The 24,764-nt window shown below is 37.8% G+C and overlaps 2 protein-coding genes across 3 annotated transcripts in view; one reads left to right on the forward strand and one right to left on the reverse strand.

The window, feature by feature from the left end:
* The window catches only part of LOC148350073 (uncharacterized), a 407,697-nt gene extending 406,942 nt beyond the window's left edge, over positions 1 to 755 (reverse strand). Inside the window, exon 1 of the transcript XR_015847080.1 lies at positions 99 to 755. The gene's annotated coding sequence lies outside the window, so the exon portion shown is untranslated. The remainder of the gene's footprint in view (positions 1 to 98) is intronic.
* tbx3a (T-box transcription factor 3a) lies at positions 45 to 23,985 on the forward strand. Of its 2 annotated transcripts, none has more exons than XM_088319747.1 (7): positions 45 to 1,073; positions 2,403 to 2,685; positions 4,000 to 4,146; positions 5,434 to 5,510; positions 5,825 to 5,988; positions 9,965 to 10,656; positions 21,205 to 23,985. In XM_088319747.1, the coding sequence occupies exons 1-7, from the start codon at positions 652 to 654 to the stop codon at positions 21,649 to 21,651; spliced, it is 2,232 nt and encodes a 743-aa protein (XP_088175873.1). In that variant the 5' UTR covers positions 45 to 651; the 3' UTR covers positions 21,652 to 23,985. The 2 variants fall into 2 exon arrangements, with proteins under 2 accessions (XP_088175873.1, XP_088175874.1); XM_088319748.1 differs by having other exon boundaries at positions 2,403 to 2,670.
* Positions 23,986 to 24,764: the final 779 nt, after the last annotated feature.

Here is a 24,764-nt window from a genome sequence, read left to right on the forward strand (position 1 = left end):
AGAGCCAATCAAAGAGAGTCGCTTGCAACACATCCATCCTGCGTGGAGCCCCGTGGGCCACAGAAGGCGCTAGGAAAATCACGGAGCTGGGACCTTACCGCACTTCTCTTCCTTTTTTTCTCTCTCTCTTCCACTCTCCACCTCCTCTTCCTCCTCTTCTTTTTTCTCCTTCTTCCTGCTTTCTCTCCTCTGCCGAGCTCGGCGGCGGACGACTTGTTTCCCCGCGCGCGTCCTTTCCAGAAATGCGCGTGGAAGCGAGGGGACGCCCGGTGCGTGCGTAAAAACGCGGAGACAATCCAGAAAAAATAAGGAGGGGGGTGTATAGTGAGAGACACCCAGGAGGGACTCGCTTTTTTTGATTTGTTTGTTGTTGTCGCTCTTCTCTTTTTTGGTGTCTCCTTTAAATCGGGAATGGCGACGCAGTGAAGAGGAAGAATGCACCGCCGTGGACTCGCGTGACCGAGTGGGTTCGTGTATGCGGCTGTTTTTCTTCATGGGGATCCTCGTTTGATTTATTTTTGGTGAACTCCCACCCACGCAAAAAAAGACAACCGAACAGTGGACACTCTTGATCGACGCTCGACGATCCATTTCCCCCTCCACGCGTGCAAACACTCCAAACGGCCGCAGCTTTGCTCGCGAAGCTCTTGGATGAACTTCCTGATGAGAGATCCGGTCGTGCAGGGCTCAAGTATGGCTTACCACCCGTTCATACCTCACCGGGGTCCGGAGTTCGCCATGAGCGCCATGCTGGGCCACCAGCCGCCCTTCTTCCCGGCCCTGGCGCTGCCCCCCAGCGGCTCGCTGTCCCTACCCGGCGCGCTGGGCAAGCCCATCATGGACCAGCTCATGGGGGGAGCGGCCGACTCAGGGGGGCTCCACTTCTCCTCCCTGGGCCACCAAGCCGCCGCCGCTGCGGCTGCGGCCGCCGCCACCGCTCACCTCCGGCCGCTTAAGAGTTTGGAGCCCGAGGAGGAGGTGGAGGACGACCCCAAAGTGCATCTGGAAGCCAAGGAGCTTTGGGAGCTCTTCCACAAGAGGGGGACCGAGATGGTGATCACCAAATCTGGAAGGTGAAGCTCGTAGAGGGTAGAACCGAAAAGTCAAATTTGGGTTTGGGGGGGAAAGGGGATGGGGTTATAATGATAGTGCAATTAAAATAATAGTGCATCGGAACAATAACAGTTCGAATTCTTTGGGTGAAAAATATAAATATAACACAAATCGTGCATGGGGCAAAGGGTCCATTTGACACAATGTTTTTAACTCCTGCGCTATATATATATATATATATATATATATATATATATATATATATAGTTGACTGACTCGTATTTTAAAATGTGGCTAATTTGTTGTTAAATCAAAATAAATAAAACGGAAGGTTGAAAATATAGTGGTTCCACTAAATAAATAAAGATTGGAAAGAAAAATAACTCACATGGCCGCTTACTTAAAGATTCAAATATTTCTTTTAAATTGAATAGTCTTCATTGTCATTGACATCAACGTTGTGAAACATTGTATGCAACCAGATTAGATATGGTATTCCAGGGTGAATATTAAAAAAAAGACTTTAGAGAGGAAAAAAATAAACGATCGTGATTATAGATAGGAAAACATATTTACAACACAGTGCTTAGTTATAATAATAGTACAATGATAAAATAGTGCATCGTAACAGTAGTGCAATGAAAAGTAGTGCAATAATAATTTAGCAGCAGCAACAAAAAAATCCCCCAAAATAATTATTGTTTTTGTTTTGTTTTCTTATATTTTTAAAACCTTTTGTATATTGAATATAAAAAATTGTATTATTTTATATCTGGGTAGAGAAAATAAACAATTAGAGTTTTTTTGTCGTTTTTTTATTGAAATAAAATATACAAATGCCAAAATCCCCAAGTAACATTTGCATGCTCATCCTCTCCCTTATTATAATTTGGACACAATATTTTCTTAATTTCTAAGTCATTAAAATGAACGATCTGTTCCTTCTGGTGTGTTCATTTACCCTACCACAAATTTGGGTCACTTTTGTACTCTGCAGTTTTGAAATAAATAAAAACAACAACTGTAAATCAAAATGAAATAATAGTTTATTCAAACAATACAATTATGTGAGCTTTAACGTATTCAAGCATTTGAAGTGGGAGAGAGGGGTGGATTTGTACTGCAGTAATTAAGCCCCCAGTAAAGCTTGTGTACACACACTTGTACACACTCTTTCTCTCTGACACACACAGTTTTTCTTCGTAATCCCATTATTCATTACGCTAAAACTCAACACTAACAAATCGCACTTTCCATTGTCTGTGTGTGTTTTGCTTATTGCACGGTAATTACGCGTTTATAACAACCAATATTTTTTCTGTGTGTCCTTTTTTGGGTGGGTCGTGCAGGCGGATGTTCCCCCCGTTCAAAGTGAGGTGCACGGGCCTGGACAAGAAAGCAAAGTACATTTTATTGATGGACATCGTAGCAGCTGACGACTGCAGGTACAAGTTCCACAACTCGCGCTGGATGGTTGCGGGCAAGGCCGACCCCGAGATGCCCAAACGGATGTACATCCACCCGGATAGCCCCGCCACCGGCGAGCAGTGGATGTCCAAAGTGGTCAACTTCCACAAGCTCAAGCTCACCAACAACATCTCTGACAAGCATGGATTTGTAAGTTCTACTAATGTATGTCCATTTTACTATTTTACTATTTTTATTGATATCTATTTTTGCACAATTCTGATGAGATAGTTGCATGATGATGTCGGCGTTGTGAGCTAAAAATGTTGAATTGTAATGAATTGTGTTTGTTGTCATTGATATCAACGATGGGAAACATTGTATGCAACGAGATTAGACACGGCACTCCCGGGTAATCGTGCAATAAAGTTTTAAAAGAGAAAAAGGATCCAAAACTGACAGGTTAAATAGGTAAAATATTTACAACGTCGTGTTTAGAGACTGGCCTATGTTTTAACAACAGTGCAATGAAAATAAGTCCAATAACAAACCTCCCAAATAATTCACAAGTAATGTATTTTTCACAGTCTTGTGCATAAACATTTACCAACAACAAAAACATGGATTCGTAAGTTTTACTATTCTGCGTCAATTTTACAATTCTCCTATTTTTATTGAAATTCAATTGCACAATTTTGATAAGATAGTAGTATGATTGTGTTGACGTTGTGAGCTTAATATGTTTAATTGAATCAAAATGAATCGTCCTTATTGTTATTATCGTGTATCACCGTTGTGAAACGTTGTAAGCAACGAGATTAGACACGGCACTCCGGGGTAACATATCATGAAGACTTAGAAGAGGAAACAAACAAGAGAGTGTCAGGATAAGTACAATATTTACAACATAGTGCTTAGACACAGTTTTAAGTTATAACAATAGTGCAAAGAAAATAATAGTGCATCGTAACAATAGTGCATTAAAAAGAAGTGCGATACCAAATCGCAAAACTAGTCACAAGGTATGTATTTTTAACAGTCTTGTGCAATAACACAGAGAAATAACAACAGAAATCCCAAACTTTTCAGACAAGCTTGATTTTTGAGAATACAAATGTCTATCCATTTTACTAGTTTTATGTATTTATAAATATTTGTTCATTTGCACAATTTTGATGAGATAGTTCCATGATTATGTTGATATTGTGAGGTAAAAAAGTTGAATTGGATTAAATTTGTGTATTGTTCAAAGAAGGAGTCGTGTTTATAAGTGCATGGAAAATAGTTTTTAGAAGATTTGTCTTTCTTTGTTTGCAACTTCGAAATTCAATGTTTGCACAGCGCGCATCATTGCGGCTAACTCGTTTCGCTAACATTGTTTGGTTGACAGTTTTACAAGCGTTTCGCTCAGCAATGATACATTTTTAACGTCACTTTCTTCCACATGCAGGGTGAAAGTCATAACGACAGCAACTCGCTGACATTTTTTCCCTTGTCTGTTTTGTGTTTGTATGTGCGTGGGTTTTTTCCTTCCTGCAGACAATTCTCAACTCCATGCACAAATATCAGCCTCGCTTTCATATTGTGAGGGCCAACGATATCCTCAAGTTGCCCTACAGCACTTTTAGGACGTATGTTTTTCCTGAGACAGACTTCATCGCGGTGACTGCTTATCAGAACGACAAGGTAAACTACCCTGAAGGAAAAAAACACACACGTTTTTGTCTGAATAATTAATAACGTTGTATAATTATCTATACATGTATAATGATATGCATATATCATATTAAAATGCATCGATAATTGCTTTTAATTAGATTATTTCATTAATTTAAAAAAATCTCAGAATTTATTAAAATGTTTATCAGAATAAATGTGTGTTTAAGAATATTTTCATATTTTTCCAAATAAATCTTTTTTTTTTCATTTCCAGAATATTTTTTGTAGTTTTTCTGACTTATCATTTTTCGTGTTCATCATTATGTTTTTCTGTTTTTGCCATTATTTCCTTATAAGAGTGACAACGATACAGTACGTGGTTTCTTTTGAGAGCTCGTAAACACACATGGCTCTGCTACACAGTTGTATCAAGTTTGATTTTGATATATATTTATTTAACCGAAATACAGGCACCTGAGGAGTTTGCATTCGTTCATGAGAAATGCCCATTTAGATCAGGTACGCTCATTGCAAATACATTTTAAAAATCCCTCAAAAATATAGAAAGTAATCTGAATACCCCAAAAATATAAATGCAGAACGGACTGCATTTATATAGCGCTTTAACAAGTTACTGAGGATCTCCAAAGCTTTACATCTCATTTCACACTTTACCCATTCACACTTTTACTGTAATTTATTTTTGATCCATATAGATTATAGTTAAAAAAACTGAAAACAATATACAGAAAAAAACAAAAAAATAAACATTTACCGTATAGCAGAAAATAAATCTGAACAAAAACAGAATTAAATAATAAAACAAATCAATAAAAAAATTAAAATGAAGAGAGAGTCCATTTTAGAAAAAAAAACTACAGTTAACAATCCCAAAATATTAATAAAGAAATCCATCCTGCTCCTGCTTGTTGCATGCACGCATTCATTCGAGTGCATTCGTTTTGTTGTCATGAAAAATGAAAGAGCCGCTGCGGGGGAAGGAATGTTGCACTTGCAGGTTAGCATGCTTTTTTAAAATTTAAATCACGTGGAAGGGATTTAGTCGTGACACACGCACACACACATGCTCTCCGACTCTGCATGCGCAAAAAAAAGGAGGTTGGGGGGAGGTTGAGAAAAAAAGAAGAAGGGCATCGCTGCGCATGAATGGAGAAAGAGAAAAGGCTTTTCGTGTCACACTATACGCTCCATGCTTGCGTTTTGGGGCAGGGTGTGTGTGAGTCTAAACAAAACAAAAAAACACTGTTAAAAAATGAGGAAAAAATATCGTTATCCTTGTGTTTTTTTTTTCAGATCACTCAGCTGAAAATCGACCACAATCCTTTCGCCAAAGGCTTTCGCGACACCGGCAATGGCCGACGGGAAAAAAGGTACCCCCCATCCCCTTGTCCTAACCTCCCCACCAAAATAAATAATCGCGTTATAAGCTGGATCCGAGCGCGTCAAAGCGTCCAAATTCAGCCCCGCGGGGGATGCTTGCTCCATTTACGCAGCAGAGCTATAGCTGGCACTATGCAGTCCCTTTAAGCATGTAGGTTTCATTCATTAGATGGCTTTCAAGATAGTGCTTTTCATGACTGCACCCCAAAAAATTGAAGTGCATGGCGTCTGGGTCACGCCACCAGCGCGTACTTGATGTTGCACGACACGCAAAAAGTGAAAATACAATTTCGCGCGTGTGCAGGAAGCAGTTGGCCCTGCAGTCGATCCGCTCGTATGAGGAGCAACACAAAAAGGAGAACGGAGCTTCGGACGACTCCTCCGGAGAGCAAGCGCCCACGAACTTCAAGTGCTTCGGGCAGGCCTCGTCACCGGCGGTGTCCACCGTGGGGCCGCCGCACCTTAAAGGTATTCAATACAAATCTAATATTATCTGGAAAGAATTGTCACTCAAAATTATGTATGATAATAATAAGGGGCGATTTTAGGTTCAGAACTTTGGGGGTGCTGAGCCCCCAGAGTCGTTGGCTGGTTTCAAAATAAGTTATTTTTCATTAAAATAAGTAATAAAATGATAAATACCAAATCTACCCCTGAGTTCTGAAACACAAGTTGTTTCATTACCAAAAAGATAAGAATTTAGTATCAAAAATCTGTATTAACTCATAACCTTTTAAAATAGTAAATAGTTTATAGGTATTCCATCAAAAAGTCATGCTCATGTGGTGAACTGATGAAGAAAATGTACATATTTCTTAAAATACTGAAAGAGAGCAGTGCTAGGAATCAAATGGACTCAACCATTTCAAGGCAGTGGGGTATTTCTGACGCTGCATGGTTCATATTTTTGTTTTATTGAACTTTTTTATTAGCCTTGCGTTTTTCATCATGTTTAAGCCTATTCAGTCCTATGTTAAGGAAAATAGATTATTTTTAAACGCTATATTTTTGGGGTACTTGTGTCTTATTTGGGTTGGTTAGCCCCATGCAATAAGACAATAAAATCCCCTCCCTTTCCCTACAAAACAACCCGGAACACCGAACACATAGATACACACAACGGTTCAAATAAAATAACAAAATCAATAATAACAGAAATAAAATATAGCTATGGCAAGGCACAGACTAACCATGTGAGGAAAGGGACCTAAGGGAGAGCCTCCTCCACACTGATAGGGATGGCAGGACCGGAGATACAATGCGAACAATCGAAAATGAGGAATATTGTGCAGAGTGTTGACGTTTTTAATGTCCACAACGTGTTTGATAAAATAACTCATCCTCAAGTTTTACCTGTGCTGTACCTTTAAGGCAGGGATGAGCAAACTACGTCCTGTAAATCGCATGTGGCCCGTTAGACTTTTTAAACTGGCCCGCCAAATGCCAAAACTATAACAATATGTACACAATGTTTTTTTTAAGTACTGCAAATTAAAAAATGATTTGGTGCCATCTCTGTCCTCTGTGTCCCCAACATGGCTACATTTTTTTCTTCACTCGCTGGTTTTTGTATTATGTATTTATCTTAGCGATTGAAAAAAAGACTCCCGAGCTAGCCCTACTGCATTTTGACATTTTTCAATGCTTGTGATGAATTTTGGTGCTCAAAAGAGGGCGTAATGTATGACTATGCTTCCATTCTGAGTGTTTCAAACCCAATTTGGCTAAATGTTCATTTTATACGTTAAAACATGAAATATAGACGTCTGCATGTTGATTTATTCATAACTGTATATCATCACTGCTATTCAAAAAAAATCTCCATGTTGTCATTTTGGGAATTTTTGCATGAATTAAATGTTTACAATGGGAAAAAAAATCATAAAAAACGAGATAAATCTTTTTAAAATAGCCACGACTATATTAGAAATTTGACAGGCTTACATTAGGATTTTTCCTTCAAGTATTGCTGAGGTATTAGATTCCACATTATTGAAAGACACGAAAATTAAAATGATTATTTGTTCTTCCTGGCACGGCCCTTTGGCCAATTGTTTTTAACCCAACGCAGTTCGCAACTCAAAAACTCTGCCCACCCCTGTTAGCGAAACCCGGTTAACGTAAAATTGATGCATGGTGCAAAATGCATATATTTTTTTGCTATTTTGAACTGCTAGGACAATAAAAGAAAATCAGACAACGCCATTTTTGTACCTAAAGTTGCGAGGCGTTGTCAGATTTTGACACAGTGCCAAAATCCAAAAAGCATGGAATGAAAAACAATTAAAAACGAACATGCACGGACAAAAACAGTTTGGCAACAGTCTCCTTTTTGACACCATTATTATTTTTTCCCTATCTTCAAACGAATAATTAGCATTTACATTCAGAAAATCCACATATCTGCTCGTAAAAACGGATTGATTGTTGAGTGTCGTTTTCTAACTTGTAAACGACATTTTGAAAAATGACACTTTCGTAACAGTGCAGGATGGATGACGAAATATGAGGGGGAAAACGTTTATTGTCGTCCGTAAAGTTGTTAAATATGTCATTTTCTTTTTGTTTATAGGAAGAAAAAAGCGTCAAACTGATTTAAATACTGTGAAATGCAAACACAATTATTTTACTACTACCACTACTACTACTACTACTACTACTACTACTACTACTACTACGACTACTACTACTACTACTACTACGACTAGGAATACCCATAATAGTAATAATGATAATAACATTTATTGTATTATTATCATTATTACTATTATAATTGCTATTATTATCATTAACAATAACAATTATTATTATAATAATAACTAATAATATTTACAAAAATAATATGTTATCATGGGATAATAATGATGATAATAATAGTAATTATAATAATCATAATATTAGTCCACTAAAGAATCATCAACTTAGTGACTGGAAGCAAAAACAATTAATTCCCCAAATTTGTTGTTTTGTTTGTTATTTTTATTCTTTAAAAGAACATCAAAAAACAAAAGGGCACGAAAAAATATTAAAAACGTGTGAAATCTGGCCTCCATCAACAAAAATGGATGACAATAGTCAGATTTTGTGCGACAGGTGTAGAATTTGCTCCGACATTTGAGCAATTTACAAGTATTGGGAAATAATATGAGGGTAAATGTTGCGTATTTATCCTTATATCACATTTTATATCAATTTTTTTTCTTTAAAGTCTTCTTTTGCATGTTTATCCTTGAGTGGCAAGTCTAATCTCGTTGTTAACAACGATAATAAAGGCAATAAGAGCCTGCTTTTCCCGTCAGGCCTTTTTTTCCTTCAGTTTTCTCCATTGTTTATTTAAGTTATCGAACTTTGTTTTGAATTACAATGGAAAAATATATGTCATTCTATTCTATTCTATTCCATTCTATTCTATTCTATTCGCATACCTATCAATTTAAACGTTTTCCTCTATTATACACGTTTTTTGATTATTTAAAATCGTGTACGTCGTATAACCATTTTATGATGAGAAAAAAATAGTGTTTCGTATACTAAGCAACGCAAACTTAACTGCAAGTGGGGAAATGTGCTAAAAATTTGTTGGTGTTGTTTATTTGGTTAATAAAATAGTCTTGTTTGAAACCATTATCCTTGTATTTTTAATACAGAGTCAGTCTTGCCGTGAGTAAATAGGTGCTTCGTTGTGTTTGTAAGGTTTATTATCGCTCAAAAGGAACATTAATATAGGGGATATGGGATATAAGGGTATGTGTTGTATTCATTTTAATTCAATTGAATTTGACTCTATTCTATTCTATTCTATTCTATTCTTTTTTTTCGTTATGGGTGAAGAGGTAACACGAATAAATATCACACACATTATTCTATTCTATTCTATTCTATTCTATTCTATTCTATTCTATTCTATTCTATTCTATTCTATTCTATTCTATTCTATTCTATTCTATTCCATTCTTTAATGCGTTGCATGGTATACTAGCCCCAAAGGGATTTTATAAAAATGAATGCACACGTTTTTATATAAAGTTTATAGGACTTTTTCTCAATTTTTTGCTCGTATGAAGTATTTTTTTCGTTATGGGTGAAGAGGTAACACAAATAAACATCACATATATTATTCAATTCAATTTTATTTTATTTTATTTTATTTTATTTTATTTTATTTTATTTTATTTTATTTTATTTTATTTTATTTTATTTTATTTGTTTAATTCAATTTAATTTGAATCTTTTTTATTCCATTCTATTCTATTCTATTCTATCAATGCATACGTTGCCATCGTAGCTTCAATGAGATTTTTTTCTAAATAAGTGTGCACGTTTTAATGTTGAACATAAGTTGATTTCTCGTTTGTTTTGTCTGTAGTAAGTCGTTTTTATGTATATGTATTTATAGTTATGTTTTATGTATATTTTATGTAATATTTGTGTGGGATGTGTCCAGATTATTGCGATAGCGATGATGACAGCGACGACGAAAGCAAAGACGGTCACGTCAAGGATGGCCCGGACTCCAACAAGATCTCCACCACGACGGAGGACGGCAAAGAGCACGACGCCAGCCCGCCCAAGGGCCACCTTTTCGGCCTGAGCGGCGTCGGCCTGGGGGGTGACCTTCCCAGCCGAACCCGCGACGCCAGCGGCGGCAGCCCGAGGAGCGAGCGAGGCCGGGCGGACTCCCGCCACAGTCCCATCACCGTCATCTCCAGCACCACCCGCTCCGGAGAGGACACCAAGAGTCCGAACTTGCAGGACCCGAGCAAGGAGGACGAGTGCCGGCCCCCGGGCAAGGACTCCTTCGCCCCGCTGAGCGTGCAGACGGAGGCCGCCACCGCGCACTTGAGTCACCCCCACGGCCACGTGGCCAACTTCGGATTTGCAGGCGGCCTGACCGGACAGCAGTTTTTCAACCACCTGGGGGGCGCGCATCCGTTCCTCCTGCACCCGGGTCAGTTCAACATGGGTGGGGCCTTCTCCAACATGGCAGCGGCGGCTGGCATGGGGCCCCTGTTGGCGGCCGTGTCCACGGGAGGGGTGAGCACCATGGACACCAGCAGCATGGCGTCGGCGCCTCAGAGCCTGGCGGGGGCCCCGGGTCTCCCCTTTCACCTGCAGCAGCACGTCTTGGCCTCGCAGGTAAAAAACAAATACACAATCTTTTACCAGTTAGGCAAAAAATGGCATGCTACCCCTTCCTACGAGCTTTATTTGTCCCAGGATCGTGCTCGTTACACGAATCCCTCGTGTGTCGAGCGAATTTTCCCGATATGAAATCATGTAAATATAATTGGTCCGTTCCTGTCTCACCAAAAGCATCCAAATTAACTCTACATAGCTATAAAACACCTCTTCCTCTTCACTAAAAACACATCCGAATAGTAATTAAACTTAAAATACAGTATTTAGATAAATAAGATATAAAAAAAATAAAATGCAAGTTTATTATGAGCTCTCACCATGGATCATTGTAACAAAGGTGTGCCTGTGGTGTGGAGGAAGGGGAGCAATTGCATACCTATCAACTTACATCTTTCCCCAGGGTTTTATACGTTTTGTGATAATTTCAAATTTTGTACCCAGTATAACATTTTTTTATAAGAAAAAAAGTTTATTTTAGGCAAATGAAATTAAAAGTTACTGTAACTCTGAATGAACATACACTGAAAACACAGTTTACAGCACAATTTTATGCCTTTTGTAGTTTGCATGGGCAAACTCAAAAGATCTTGAGCGGTGAGCAGTCTCTAGTGGTAGCTTGTGGGACTGCTCGTAAACTGGCTTTTCCTTCATATAGCGAGCAAGATTTTTGTGTAAAAAAAACGTGTGTACCAAAATTATAGTGTTTAGAGGTGTTTGTATCAAGAGGTACCACTTTGTATTAAAAAAATAGTTTCTGTTGCCATGGATACGTTTATGTGGTCATCGAATGTGTTAAATGGCCACCTATGTAATTACTGGTCGACTGAGGATGATGGGTAAAGGCATTAGATTTGATCTCATCACACTGTTTGAAACAGGGTACCACGTTGTACAACACTGTTTTGGCTGAACTCCTTCCCATGATGCTCAATTGCATCATTATACACTGTTGCGCTGTAAGTAAAAGTAGTCAGATGATGAGATGAAATGTAAATAGTCTTACTTGACCATCAATGGTCATATAAAGGTATTTTGTGCCATATTTGGCCACTAGATGACAATGTATTGTCTGATGCGAACAATAATTGGTACCCAATGAGCCCAGCATAGCAGCAAGATGCCTGGCAAACAAGGTGGCAACAACTAGGAAATACAGATTTCTCGACCTATAAATATCTATAAAAAATTAACATGGGTATAATAGCTCATTAATTTTTGTTCATTAATCCAAACAATTTTTTTTTTACTGAATAAAGTTTTTTGCACCACTAAATATTACACACTGGCCCTCTAAAGAGGTAGTCACAGAAATCATTTATTTAATATGTCAATATTTGAAGTATCATCACTTTCATGAAAAATTTAGTTTTAGTTTAGCTAATCCACGCTAACTTTAACTGAGTGGTTCTCAGTTATTTTCTGTCACGCCCCCTCCAGAAGAAGAAATCCTCTCGTGCCCCCTAAGATGGATTTTTTTCTGGGGGGGATCAAATAACATTGGTGCTCACAAAACAACTATTGTTCAATATTGGTGGTAACACGTTACCAGGGTTGGGTAGGATTGCTGTAACTGGATTACTTTCAATGACTTTTGGATGACTCCAATACCAAATATGCTAATAAAAGACAAAAGAAACTAAATAGGAATAAAATGATGACTCACAACACGTGGTAAGCTTTTTCTCTTGGCTTTGATCTCTTTGATCTCCGGCAAAACTAACATAAAATGCGACAGAAACAAAATGAAAATAAATCCAAACAGCTTCTCAACATCATTTTTGCCGTTCCATGTGTTCCGTTACTCCCCAAGCCTGCACAATATTTAGTCATTTTATTCATATTTACTTTCTTTTGTCTTTTATTAGCATATTTGGTATTGGAGTAATCCAAAAGTAATTGAAAGTAATCCAGTTAAAGTAACCCTACCCAACCCTGCACGTTACCTCCGATCATGGCAAATCTATGTCTTTCATCACATTTTTGCAGAAAAAAGTGTGAATGGGTTGTAATGAGAGCATAATTAATTTGGCTCTGTGCCGTCCGCTGCCAATATTTTTGACATAGCAAGCACACGGCTCTTAGTTTGTCTCCCTCCATGGTCTCAGTGAAGTGCTATCTACGCTTCGTCAAACTTCTTCGTCTTAGCTTTCGGAAGTAGATTCTTGTTTGTCACTTTACCACGAATCTCTTCGCCCGTCTCCGCATCCTTGTAAAATATTTTTTTCATGGGGTCACTTCGGGGTCTGCTCCACTTCGCGTCTACACTTCATAATCAATGCTTATATTTTGCGCTATATGAGCTGCATGGAGGCTAAATGTAAACAACACACTCATGAGATCGCCACTGCGCCCTAGTGTAGTGGAGGTGCGTTGCACTTTATTCTGGGAAAGTTAAAATTTGAGAATCACTGTCTTAACCCTACTCATTTTCAAGTGTCTGTCACAACTGGTGCATGAATAAGGCCGATTTTACACGGGGGGCCCTTGCAGTACCGCCTAAAACACGTACTTCCTTTCACGTAGCTACAAGGAAATAAACATCTTAGCAACAGGTAAAACGTCCGCACGGCAGTTTATCGTCCGACACGTCGTCAAAGGCGTCTCGCTCCAGCGCCGACCTGAGGAATTTTAAGACGTATTAGAAATTCTTGAACTCAGGCAAAGCTGTTTACATGCAGTGAGTACTGCTTTAGGGCATAGGGAGTAGTGGAGGGGGGGTAAATGTTTTGCAACACACGCTCACCTTCGGGTGTGTTAATACCAGTCGATAAAAGAGTGGGGTTCTACGAAAAGTGGCAGGAACAAGCACTCGTACCACCGCCTATGTCACTTTTTGACCCCGCTGGGTACCCGTAAGAAGTAACGCAATCCAATCCGATGGTCGACAGTATCGCTTACTCCCGAAGCTCTTGAGGCTGATGAAGACGACGCGGCAACTCGGGGTAGAAAACGGCGTCCACGAGCAATTTAAGGATTAACAGAGTGGGAAACAATAACAAAGAGAAAGAAACACACATCTGCAATTCGGGGATTACGAGAGTCAGATTATAAACGGGAGACGCTTTCCGTGTAACGCAGGCTCGGTATGAAAAGCCGCTCGGGTCACCGATATGAAATGTGGGGAATATCCAAAGGCGAACCAAGTACTTTGTACAAATCTGGATATATGTAAATCTATGTATGCATATAGATAGATAGATAGATAGATAGATAGATAGATAGATAGATAGATGGATAATATTTCCGTCACGCAGTGGTTAGCATAGCCTAACATGTGAAAAGGCCACGATTTGAGACCAGGTGTAAACAAATGTTGGCCTGGAGAGGGATGGGTGCCACCAGGCTGTACTTACCCAACACACACCACATAAAATGGTGCTCTTACCACTCTAGTGGTTAAGAAATCCAACCAAACAACTCTGGCGCCAACTGCCTCGGACTCTGATTGGTTCTCTGTCCCTATTTAAACCCACTCCTATCTGTCCCCTGTTGTCAGTCCGTCTGCGAACCTCAGTTTACACTAGGCAAGCCTTTTTTTAACCCTGACTCCAACCTGTTTTTTGCTCCTGTCTGTCCCCCGGCTTCGAGCCGTTTCGGATCCTGACCACGTCTACTCTCCCGTCCGGCTTTCGACCCTTTTTGTCTACTCTCCTTTCCTGGCTTTCGACTCGCTTCCGACCCCGACCACGTTTTTGCTCTCTCGTCCCGGCTACTGATGCGTTTTTCCGTTCCCGACACCACCATCGCTCGGCACGGAAGTTCCACTTCGCGCCCAGCGTACACTGGATCGTGGGTGCAACCCTTTCCTTTCTTCCAATAAAACTGAGAGAAACGTAACGCAAGTGGGTCCTGTCTCCGTCCTGGTCCTGACATATTCAACTACTCTCCGACGCAAGATTTTAGTTCCAAATAAAACTCGTATATCAAATTTCTCGTGTTTAGAGGCGCTCGTATAATTGGATATGTATTTAAAAATGTATTCTGCTGCCTTCCATATTTTATAGGGTTGTCTACTGTTCCAAACCCCGAACCCCCCCTAAAAAATATCACTACTGATATACGAGTACAATATACAAATTTCTCCGGGTTGTAACTCCATCCAAAACGTTTCAAACAGTTATATATATGATGTACTGTATGTATATACAGTCTACATCTATATATAAGTACATATACATACGTGTGTATGCATATGTGTACAATCATATGTATATATGCAAATATATCTCATCATCTCTGTATATCTATATACGTAAATACACATATTTATATTAAGTCTGCAACTAGCGATTATTTTAATAATCAACGACTTGGTCCATTATTTATTTGACCAATAAATCAAATTTTAAATTACTTCCTCTTTATTCAAATCTTAAAGTTTGGGACGAATAGAAAAATAGTGCACACAAATCAACAGAATATTCTGTAATATAAAACAATAAAAAAAAGTCTTGAGGCGCCCTCTGCCGAACCAGAGGGCTTCAAAAATCACGTCCCCTCAACTGATATATATATACTATATTTTTATATACACAGTTATTTATACATTTTACATATAATATTGCTTTGGCTGAACTCTTTCCCATGATGCTGCATTACAACGTTATACAACAAGGCACTGTGGGTAAAAATAGAGTGATGATATACATATATACACAGTTATACATACATAGTTATACATCTATCCACGTATAAATACTTATGTTGTAGATCATATCATCGTCAGATAATAACCAATCAGAAATAGGGGGCGTGGCTGATCGAGTGTCAACAATTCCAGCTAAAACGCAAGAGAAACGAGGTTTAGGGCAGTGATGAGGGTAAACGGCGAGTTTGATTGATTGTTTATCCTCAGGCGTGGTGCTTTCCTTCCGATTAAATTAACGGCGATGGCGCCAGTGATGGCTGATTTCTTTTGTTTTTAGGATAGTCGAGAACCGATACACGGTATCGGAATCCTTTTTACTTGAGTATCAGTCGACGAGGTTTAGCCCAATATTTAAGGACGATATATTGAGATTTAAAGAGATAAACAAAAGAGATTTTGAAGGGGTTGAGTTGTATTTAGTACGAAAGAAGATTGGATTGGGGTGCTTGGAGTGGTCAGATTTGGCCGCCCGGGGCGTTGGACACCCCACGAAAGCAGATGTTTATCAATTTTGTTGTTTTTCTTTGGGGGGAGGGGGCCTTGACAAGAAACCTAGCTAGACACACACGCAGAGGCCTAAAGTACTACTGTGTACATTATCACAAAAATCGGTTCAGCCGTTTCGGAGCCTATAAGTCACATACAAACATCGGGATTTATGAAGTAGTTTCAGATATGGCAGGGGGCGATGTTTTTATTGTTATATTTGTGTTTGATGCTAAACAGAAAATTTTAAATTGTAGAGGAATCGAAAGTTTTGTTTCCAGACATTCATTTCGGCAGACTTTTTCATCCCGTTTGGTCTTTTTACCTGTTTAGCTTTTGTTGACTCAAACTATTTTTAATTTATTTCCAAGAAAAACATCGTGTCAATAATAATAATACAGTTTTACACTTTATCACTTGATTTCTTCAGCTGGTTTCATATCTTTTTTTCAATTCTCATTCCAAATTTAAAGGGACAGTGTCTTATGTATTCAATTAATAAAAAAACTTTGATTTGAATACTTGACAATACATGAACTCTCGTACCAATATTATTATTTATTAAAAAAATTATAGGTCGAAAAATGTATTTTACATAGTGAAATCCTTACCTAAGGTTGCCGCCGTTTTTGTCTGCCAACTTGCTGCTAAGCTGTGCTCATGTGTCACTGTTTTTTAGTTACAAAACACAGTTTTTCTTTTAAAAATGTTTCTATTATTACAAATATGATCATTTCCTTAATAGATTTAAATAATTTCAAGTGAAAATGCAAAGTTTTGCCTAATTTGGTCGCGATAGCGTCATTAAAAGTAAGGTATCTAGTAACAGATGTCTTTAAAAACATTCAAACTAAATATTGCATTTTCCTTTATTCCGTATGCGTCACAATGCCCAAAATGAGTTCAAACAGCCTTTAAAAACATATATATTGGAGTTCTGAGCACAAACCGTATTGGTATGTATACGCGTGCTTGCAGTTTTCTTATAGTATAGGATGAAAATGTAGAAAGTAAGAAAAGGACTGTTTCAAATACAGTCCAAACGCCATCCCAGACCCTAGAAAAGATGAAAAAAAAATTATTTGAGTGCGTGTAATAATTTCACATACAAGTAGCTGCAATGATGATTTCAGCCAGAAGATGGCAGTAGCAAATAAAATATTCTGAAGTTACTGACATCACCTTTAATTATGAGAACTTCTTAGTTTCTACCCTTGAATCAATTTTAGAATAAGACACAGTATCACAAACATCTTTCTTTATAATGGCCAGTAAATTCTGCGGCTAACGCTAACCCACAAATTTCTCATTTGCGGCCGAACCCGAGCGAAGCCAGCATATAAAATTCGGATCCGGTTTCGAATGTCGTTCCCAGTGAATGTTTCGGACATCTGCGCTAGCAAATGTCTCTTCGAGATTTGTAACGTGATAGGAACCTTCTTCTCGTTTCAGCAACTGTCTGGGAATTGAATAACGTTACTGTTAGCATGTGCGCTAGCTTAGTTTTCAATTACGATCGTGCAGACATCGGAATAAATTTGGAATACTTGAGTTCTCGGTCTAAAGAAAACTGCTCCTGCGTCCAAGTGATGGTAATAATAATATTAATACTACTAATACTAATGCTTATAATAATACTTACTTCCAAGTTTTGTACAAAATATATGGAAATTATACTGTGTTGCATACAAGGGTCAGTACAGTAGCCAGAAACAGTACTGTTACCTCGGACTATTGTTACTCAAGTAGAAGTACGAAGTAATCATACAAATAATTACTTGAGTAAAGGTAAAAAAGGACCAAATATTACTTAAGTACTGAGTAACTGTAGAAACATCTTATTTATGTTTTTATAGTTGTTATCCGTTCAATCAGATAATTTAATCAAATTACGCTTAATTCAAATTCAAGTACTTTAATAAACAATATAATAACAATAGTATAATTTCAAAAAAAAATTATAGAAACACAACTAAATAATCAAATTTTTTTATGTAATTTTATTTTAACGATTGGAAAGAACAACAACAAAGGTGAATAATGTGCCCCAAATCTGGGCAATAAAACGCAGCATGCGTTTATAAAATAAAACAGCAACCTTTTCAAAAGGTAAAGCCAATAAAATCACATTCATACAGTTTCATTTTAATCTCTTTGCAGTTATTTTTCTCTTTTTACCTTTGGCGTCCATGGCCGTCCAGACACATGCTCACACACACACACTGGTTTGCTACCTGCCTAGCTGTGACGCGGCTCCTTTAAAAGGGGCGGGGCTTGGGTCCTCCAAATCGGGACTGCGGTGAAAAAGATAAAACAAGCAATAGAGAAATGCGAGATTTAGGTAACGGCTTCGATATAGCCTAATGTAGCAGAGCAAAAGTACAGTTTCTTCTTCACAAATCTACTTAAGTAAAAATAAAAAGTATAGTGATTTAAAAATACTTTTAAGATACAAAATGTCCCAAAACTTACTCAAGTAAATGTAACGGAGTAACTGGTTACTACCCAAATCTTGCATCACAATAAACACTATGCATAACTAAGGTTAGGGATTTTCCTACAGAGGATTAGTGACTATCATTGTTGACCAAATGCATTATGGGATGCGTAAAGGGCACTCATGGTAACCCGGACTCACTCATCACCCGAGAAAAGTCAATAATACTGTAGTACTGTAACGTGTAGTCATTCCAAGAGTCATAAGAGTTATTTATCGGTATGAGTGCGCCCTCTGGTGGTTTACAAATATAATTAAATGAAAGTCATGGTGTATATGCATCTTGCGGTTGCTTCACTTGTATTAACCATCATTATAAGTCTATTTTTTCCCCAGAATTAAGTAAAAAACGTGTATTTAAAATTAAAGGTTCAATAGAATATAGATGAACAAAAATGATTCAAGAAACTGGATTAAATAAATTCGTTTTGTGTAAGAATTGGGGCCTGAAAGGCTTTAACTAATCCATCTTTAATCATATTTATCATTTATTCATCAAGAAAATAAGACAAAATGCTTAAATCAAGCAGAATATAGTAGAATAATTTTTTTTCTTCAAAATTACCTTTTAATATAAGAAATATGAGACAGAAAAATTATTAATGTTATTTATATGCAATTTGCCCTTCATTCATTATTCGCTTCTAAATTAACTTGGGAAAACATTTAAAATAAAACAAATATAATCTAAAAAATAGAACATTTTAAAACAATAAGTCAAGTCATGTTTATGGTACAGCCCTTAAAACGCAAAAGGTCTCAAAATGAAGAATATTTTTAGAATAACAAATTGAAAAAGTATAAAAAATACACAAATTACACAAATCAAATAGATTTCAAAACATTAAAAAAGACTGAATTTTCAAACTGAATTTTACTTCTATTTTTATTTCTTAGTATTCTCAATGATATAGGACAGAGTTTAGAATAATATTTATCAATAACATAAAAAATGAAGAATATTTCTGAAAACAATATTGTAAAAGAATAAAAAGTATACAAAAATATTTGGGAAAATCAAAAAAAAAAATAAGTAAATAACAAATACATATAAAGATACATTGTTTTTTGTGAGTTTTTAAAGCGAACTAAGCAGCTGCTTAACGTATATTTATATTTAAATATATATCATTTTCGTGTGAACAGTATAAACCACAAAGTGGTCCATCAGATTCTTCCAATGATGCCTTCAGAAAAGCCTGAAAACGCAGCTTCTGAAGAGTAGATGACGCATTCAGGCACAATATAGAGCATCGTAAAAGGCAAATGTTTGGATTTTTCTTTTTCTGCATATTTTATTCTACAAGCTTTTTCACATTTTACATGGTTTTCAGATGTATGTTTTTTAACTTTATATTCTGTTGATCAATCTGATGTGTTACCTTGTTCCAGGTAACTCCGTACATTTACATACTTTGAGTATTTCCTTTTAAAAAATATTTTCTTACTTTAAACGGTTTGTTTTTATACATTGGTCGCAGTTTATTCAAAACAGAAAAAAAATATTCTTTCTCTGTGCAAGAATAGAATTTTTTTAAAGTATTTGAATTTAAATTCAGTGCATTTGTGGTTACGGTTTATTTGAAACACAAATAATCAAGCAGATTGTGTTTGCCGTAAATAATTGGTTTATTTTATCGCTTTTCGATGGCCGAGATGAATTTCAGCAACCCACTTTGAATATTTAGTGTAAATCAATCCCAGGTTGCTCTTGTAGCTCAATTTTGTACCAATTCCCAATTAAAAATCATAGGTAAAATATGCCTAGCTGCCCTTTGAGGTTTCGTGTATTCATTCCTGTGTGGCCAGTAGGGGGAGCTGCTCACTTTTCCAAACATTGGGAAAACTCAAAACCTCAGCATGAGGAAATTCTCTCATTTTTCTTTCTGTATTCCTCCTTCTTTCTCTCTTCTCTTTCTGTCTCTCTCCCTCTTTCTTTATCTCTGTCTGTCTTTATCGCGGTGTCTTTTTTTTCTCTTTCTCTTTTCTCTCTCTCTCTCTCCCTCTCTCTCACTATTTCTTTCACTCTTTTTTTCTTTATGTTTCTCTCTTTCCTTCTATTTCTCTCTGTATTCTTCTAGTATTTTTAAAACTATTTTTTCCTTAATAAAGGGGCTAAAAATGATGAAAAAAAAACAACCGAGATACTCAACTGCCTTGAAATGGTTCAGTCCATTTCGCAACGTTTTGGGGATACTGTATTCTTATCTTCTTGATGATTTCTTATCAAGTAATCAGCTTGTTTTTGAAAACTTGCAGGTCTATTATTTATTCATCCTTCCATTGAGCCATTATCTGCACCGCTTATCCTCAATAGGGTCGCGGGGGTGCTGGAGCCCATCCCAGCTATCTTTCGGCATTAGGCAGGGGACACCCTCAACTGGTTGCCAGCTAGTTGCAGGGCATATTATTTATTCATTATTGTGTTATTTAAGTGCAGCACGGCGGCGCAGTGGTTAGCGCGTGTGCAGCACAGTTCTGAGGTCATGAGATCGAACCCCCTTTGTGGAGTTTGCATGTTCTCCCCATGCTTGCGTGGGTTTCCTCCGGGCACTCCGGTTTCCTATGAATGAGCGAGTAAATTGTCTGTCCCTGTGTGCCCTGCGACGTTCTGGCAACCAGTTCAGGGTGTCCCCTGCCCACTGCCCGAAGACGGCTGGGATGGGCTCCAGCACCCCCGCGACCCTACTGAGGATAAGCGCTGCAGCTTATGAATGAATGAATGTATTATTTAAATGACTGGAAAGATGTTTGTATGCGTTTGTTGGGGTTCAGGACCCCCAAAGATCTCTGAGGGGGGGTACGCCAAGTCTCATTTTGCTTAGCCCCCCCACCCGCGTGCAATATTCCACAAAATGGATTCAAATGAAAACGGCACTGAAAACAAGTCTTTTCTCTCCTATTGTCTTTGCAGGGTCTCGCCATGTCCCCGTTCGGAAGCCTGTTCCCTTACCCGTACACGTACATGGCGGCGGCCGCGGCGGCCTCGTCGGCGGCAGCCGCCTCCTCGTCGGCTTCGTCGGCTTCGTCGGCGTCCGTGCACCGGCACCCTTTCCTGAACGCGGTGCGCCCCCGCCTCCGGTACTCCCCCTACTCGCTCCCCATGACCGTACCGGACAGCACGCTCCTGGGGGCGGCCGCCGCTGCCGCCGCCGCCCTGCAGGCGCCGGAGCTGAAGGGAGCACCGGACCTTCTGGTTCCGGCCAGCCCGGCCTCCGCCCAGCTTGACTCGGAGGTGACTAGCCGCTCGGTGAGCCCCAAAATCGGCGAGAAGGACGGGGCCAGCGAGCTCCAGAGCATCCAACGCCTGGTCAGCGGACTGGAATCGAACCAGGACCGCTCACGGAGCGGGTCGCCCTGAGGGGACGGTGGGGGGGTCGTTTAAGAAGAAACCCTTCCTCCACTTTTCATCCACTTTGAGAAACATTTTTTAGTTTCTGAAATGCACTTTGGTAAAATACACATCAGATATGTATTGTTTTCTGTTTGGCATTAAAGGGACATTGTGTATTATTTGGCGACTCCTAGTGGTGAAAACTATATGAAATAATTAAGTTTTTTGAAACACATAGGTCAAGAAAGTTGTATTTATTATACAGAATAGGAGGATTTACCGCCCTCTTGTTGCTATGGGTACCCCCCAATACCAAAAACCTCTTTTTCTTCTTCTTTTTTCCCATTTTTTTCGTTTTTTTCTATTACTTTTTTTTCTCATGTTTCCCTTATTTGGTCCTTTTTGTGTTATTTTCTTTATTTTTCTTTGCTTTTGCGTTTTCCAGGTACCTCTTTTTATTGCTTGCTTTTTCTTCTTCTTTTTTTTACTATTTTCTATTTTTTCTCCTTCCTATTCTTTTCCCCTTTCTTCTTTTCATTTTTTAATTTATTCTTTCTTTTTTCTTTCTTTTTTTTACCATTTCTTTTTTTCTTTCGTCTTTGCTTTTCTTGTTTTATTTTTTTCAATGTTTATTTGTTTCCGCTTCTTATTTTTTTTTCTCATGTTTTTTTTTCTCATATTTTGTCTTTTTCTGTACTTTTCTTTATTTCTCTTTGCTTTTGCTTTTCCAGGTACCTCTTAAAAACAAAAACCTTTTTTATATTCCTTGTTATTTTAATAATTTTCTATTTTTTTCTTGTTTCTATTCTTTTCCTCTTTTTTCTTTTCATTTTTCTTATTTATTATTTCTTTTGTTTTTCTTTTGTTCCCTTTTTCCTTTTTCTTTTTTCTTTGTTTTTCTTGTTTTATTTTTTTTTTCTATTCTTATTCTTCCTTTGTCGTTCTTTATCCGTTTTTCTTCTTTTTCCCGTTTTTCTTTTTGTTTTCGTTTTTTTCTTTATTTATTTTTGTCCTTTTTTTGCTTTTCATTTTTATCTTTTGTCTCTTTTTCCATTTTTGTTTCCTCTTCTTTATTTTTGTCATTCTTTTGTTGTTTCATTCTTTACTCTTCCTTCCTTTTTTCTTCTTTTTCATTATTTTTCCTTTCAACTTTTTTTTCTTATTGTTTTAGAACCGTTTAAAAAAAAGTTTGGTCATTCTGAATCTCCTCCCATGTTCTATTCTTCCTTGGGCTTTGTAGCACTTGTTTCCGGTCGCACCGCACACCACAGTGACATCCAGCGTTCAAATCATACACAGTGTCCCTTTAAAAAATGAAACCACACTTAACCTGTCCTATTTTTTTTTTTATACCGTCCAAGTATTGAAACTGAAAAGTGGTCACGTGACTTAACGACTTCAATTTGCTGCTGTCTCCTTAACTGCAAACGGCGAGATGTTCTTTTCTCCTCATTTCTATTATGATTATTATCCTTCTTTCTTTTAATTTTCTTTCCCCATATGCACTCTAAATCGATTCGATTTCCACTACCAGAGAACGTAACCTACCTTTAAGAGACTGCTGTATTTTTTTTGTGTGCGTGTGTTTAATTTGAATTTTGCCCCCGCTCGAAAAAAATCGAATCAAAATTGCATGCCCTTCTTACCTTTCCTTCATCCTCCAATCGTGAATGTTCTTAAAAACTGACGGAGGAAAATATAATTTGATCGATTATAGTTTTTTTAAAACAGCAACCACAAAAATCAACAGGCAAAGGGAAGCAGAAAAACAAACAAAAACAGTCTACATGTACATATGAGTATATAAAATATTTATGTATAATTATTTCATATTGTCGCGTGTATATAAAAAGTAGTTTGTCCTAGGGATCTGTTGTTAATTTATTGTGGATATATCTGTGTAATAATAGTTTGTGGCTATTATCCTTTCGTTGCCATCTCCATATATTGTCCACCCACCCCCTTCGTCCCCCCTAAAAAAAATCTTCAAATATGGATTTTATTCCTCCCTTTAATACTCAAGTTATTCACACTCACGTGCCATTGTATTTTTCACTCGTTGTGCGCATGCGCGCGCGTGTGCGCGCGCGTGTTCTTTTCTTTTTTCAGAATGAGAAAAAAAAATGGCTTCAAAGAACATCGTTTGAAAAAAAAAGAATAATAAACATTTCCAACGTAAAAGAAGTTGACGATTTTTTTTTCTCTTTTATGGAAATTTGTAATCTAAGAAAATAACTATATGAAGGTTTCTTTTTTCTTTGTGTGTTTTTTTTTTAAAGTTGTAGCCGATCGGGATTTTATTTGTCTAGTTTTCGACATTCGTGTTCTTGAAAGTTTTAATAAAAAAATGAAATCACGTTTTTTAAATGTGTGTTATTCTGCACGCGGATGGAGGACGGGGAGATTTCATCGCTTGGGTGTGCAAAAAAAATCATTTTAAGAACGGAACGAGGAAAAAACGGGTCAGTAACCGGGACAGGAGAGCAAAAAACGTGGTCGGGATCGGAAACCGGTCGAAGCCGGGGAAAACAGACAGGAGCAAAAACAGGAGGGAGTCAGAGTCAAAAAAGCTTGCCTAGAGTAAACTGAGGTTCGCAGACGGACTGACAACAGGTGACAGAAAGGAGTGGGTTTAAATAGGGACAGGGAGCCAATCAGAGACCGAGGCAGTGACTCACATCAGTAGTCATGACAACGATAACGCAAAAAATTTAGTTGTTTTTGTTTGTGCACACAAAGCAAGTTACTATATTATATTATATATATATTTATTAATAAAAAAAGAAAACACCAATTTTAGGTTTTTATTCCAAGATGAAAAAACTAAGCTTAAAGGGACAGTGTGTAATATGTAGTGACTCACTTTTATGACGTAAAAATGAAACATTGATTTGAATACCAGGCAAAAACGAACTATGATATCAATGTTATTTTTTTTATTAAAACAAAATTTGTATGGAACCCTTATACCTAAAGTCGCCACCAAGTTTGTCTTGCTGCTACGCTGTGTTCTGTGGCACACGTTTTCCTTCGCATTAGACGATATAATATCAAGCGCTCGGAAAACACAAGGAAAAAATACAAACTACAGAGACTCAAAGTGAGAGAATGCAACATTTATCCTTTATTTTTCCTCCAGC

The sequence above is a fragment of the Urocampus carinirostris genome, chromosome 16, assembly GCF_059441175.1.
Source record: "Urocampus carinirostris isolate Australia breed hairy pipefish chromosome 16, RoL_Ucar_1.0, whole genome shotgun sequence".
NCBI lineage: Eukaryota > Metazoa > Chordata > Actinopteri > Syngnathiformes > Syngnathidae > Urocampus > Urocampus carinirostris.

Coding starts and splice junctions, on each gene's coding strand:
- tbx3a (XM_088319747.1), top strand. CDS start 652: ATGAACTTCCTGATGAGAGATCCGGTCGTGCAGGGCTCAAGTATGGCT. Junction 1,074..2,402: donor GTGATCACCAAATCTGGAAG/GTGAAGCTCGTA, acceptor TGGGTCGTGCAG/GCGGATGTTCCCCCCGTTCA. Junction 5,511..5,824: donor AATGGCCGACGGGAAAAAAG/GTACCCCCCATC, acceptor GCGCGTGTGCAG/GAAGCAGTTGGCCCTGCAGT.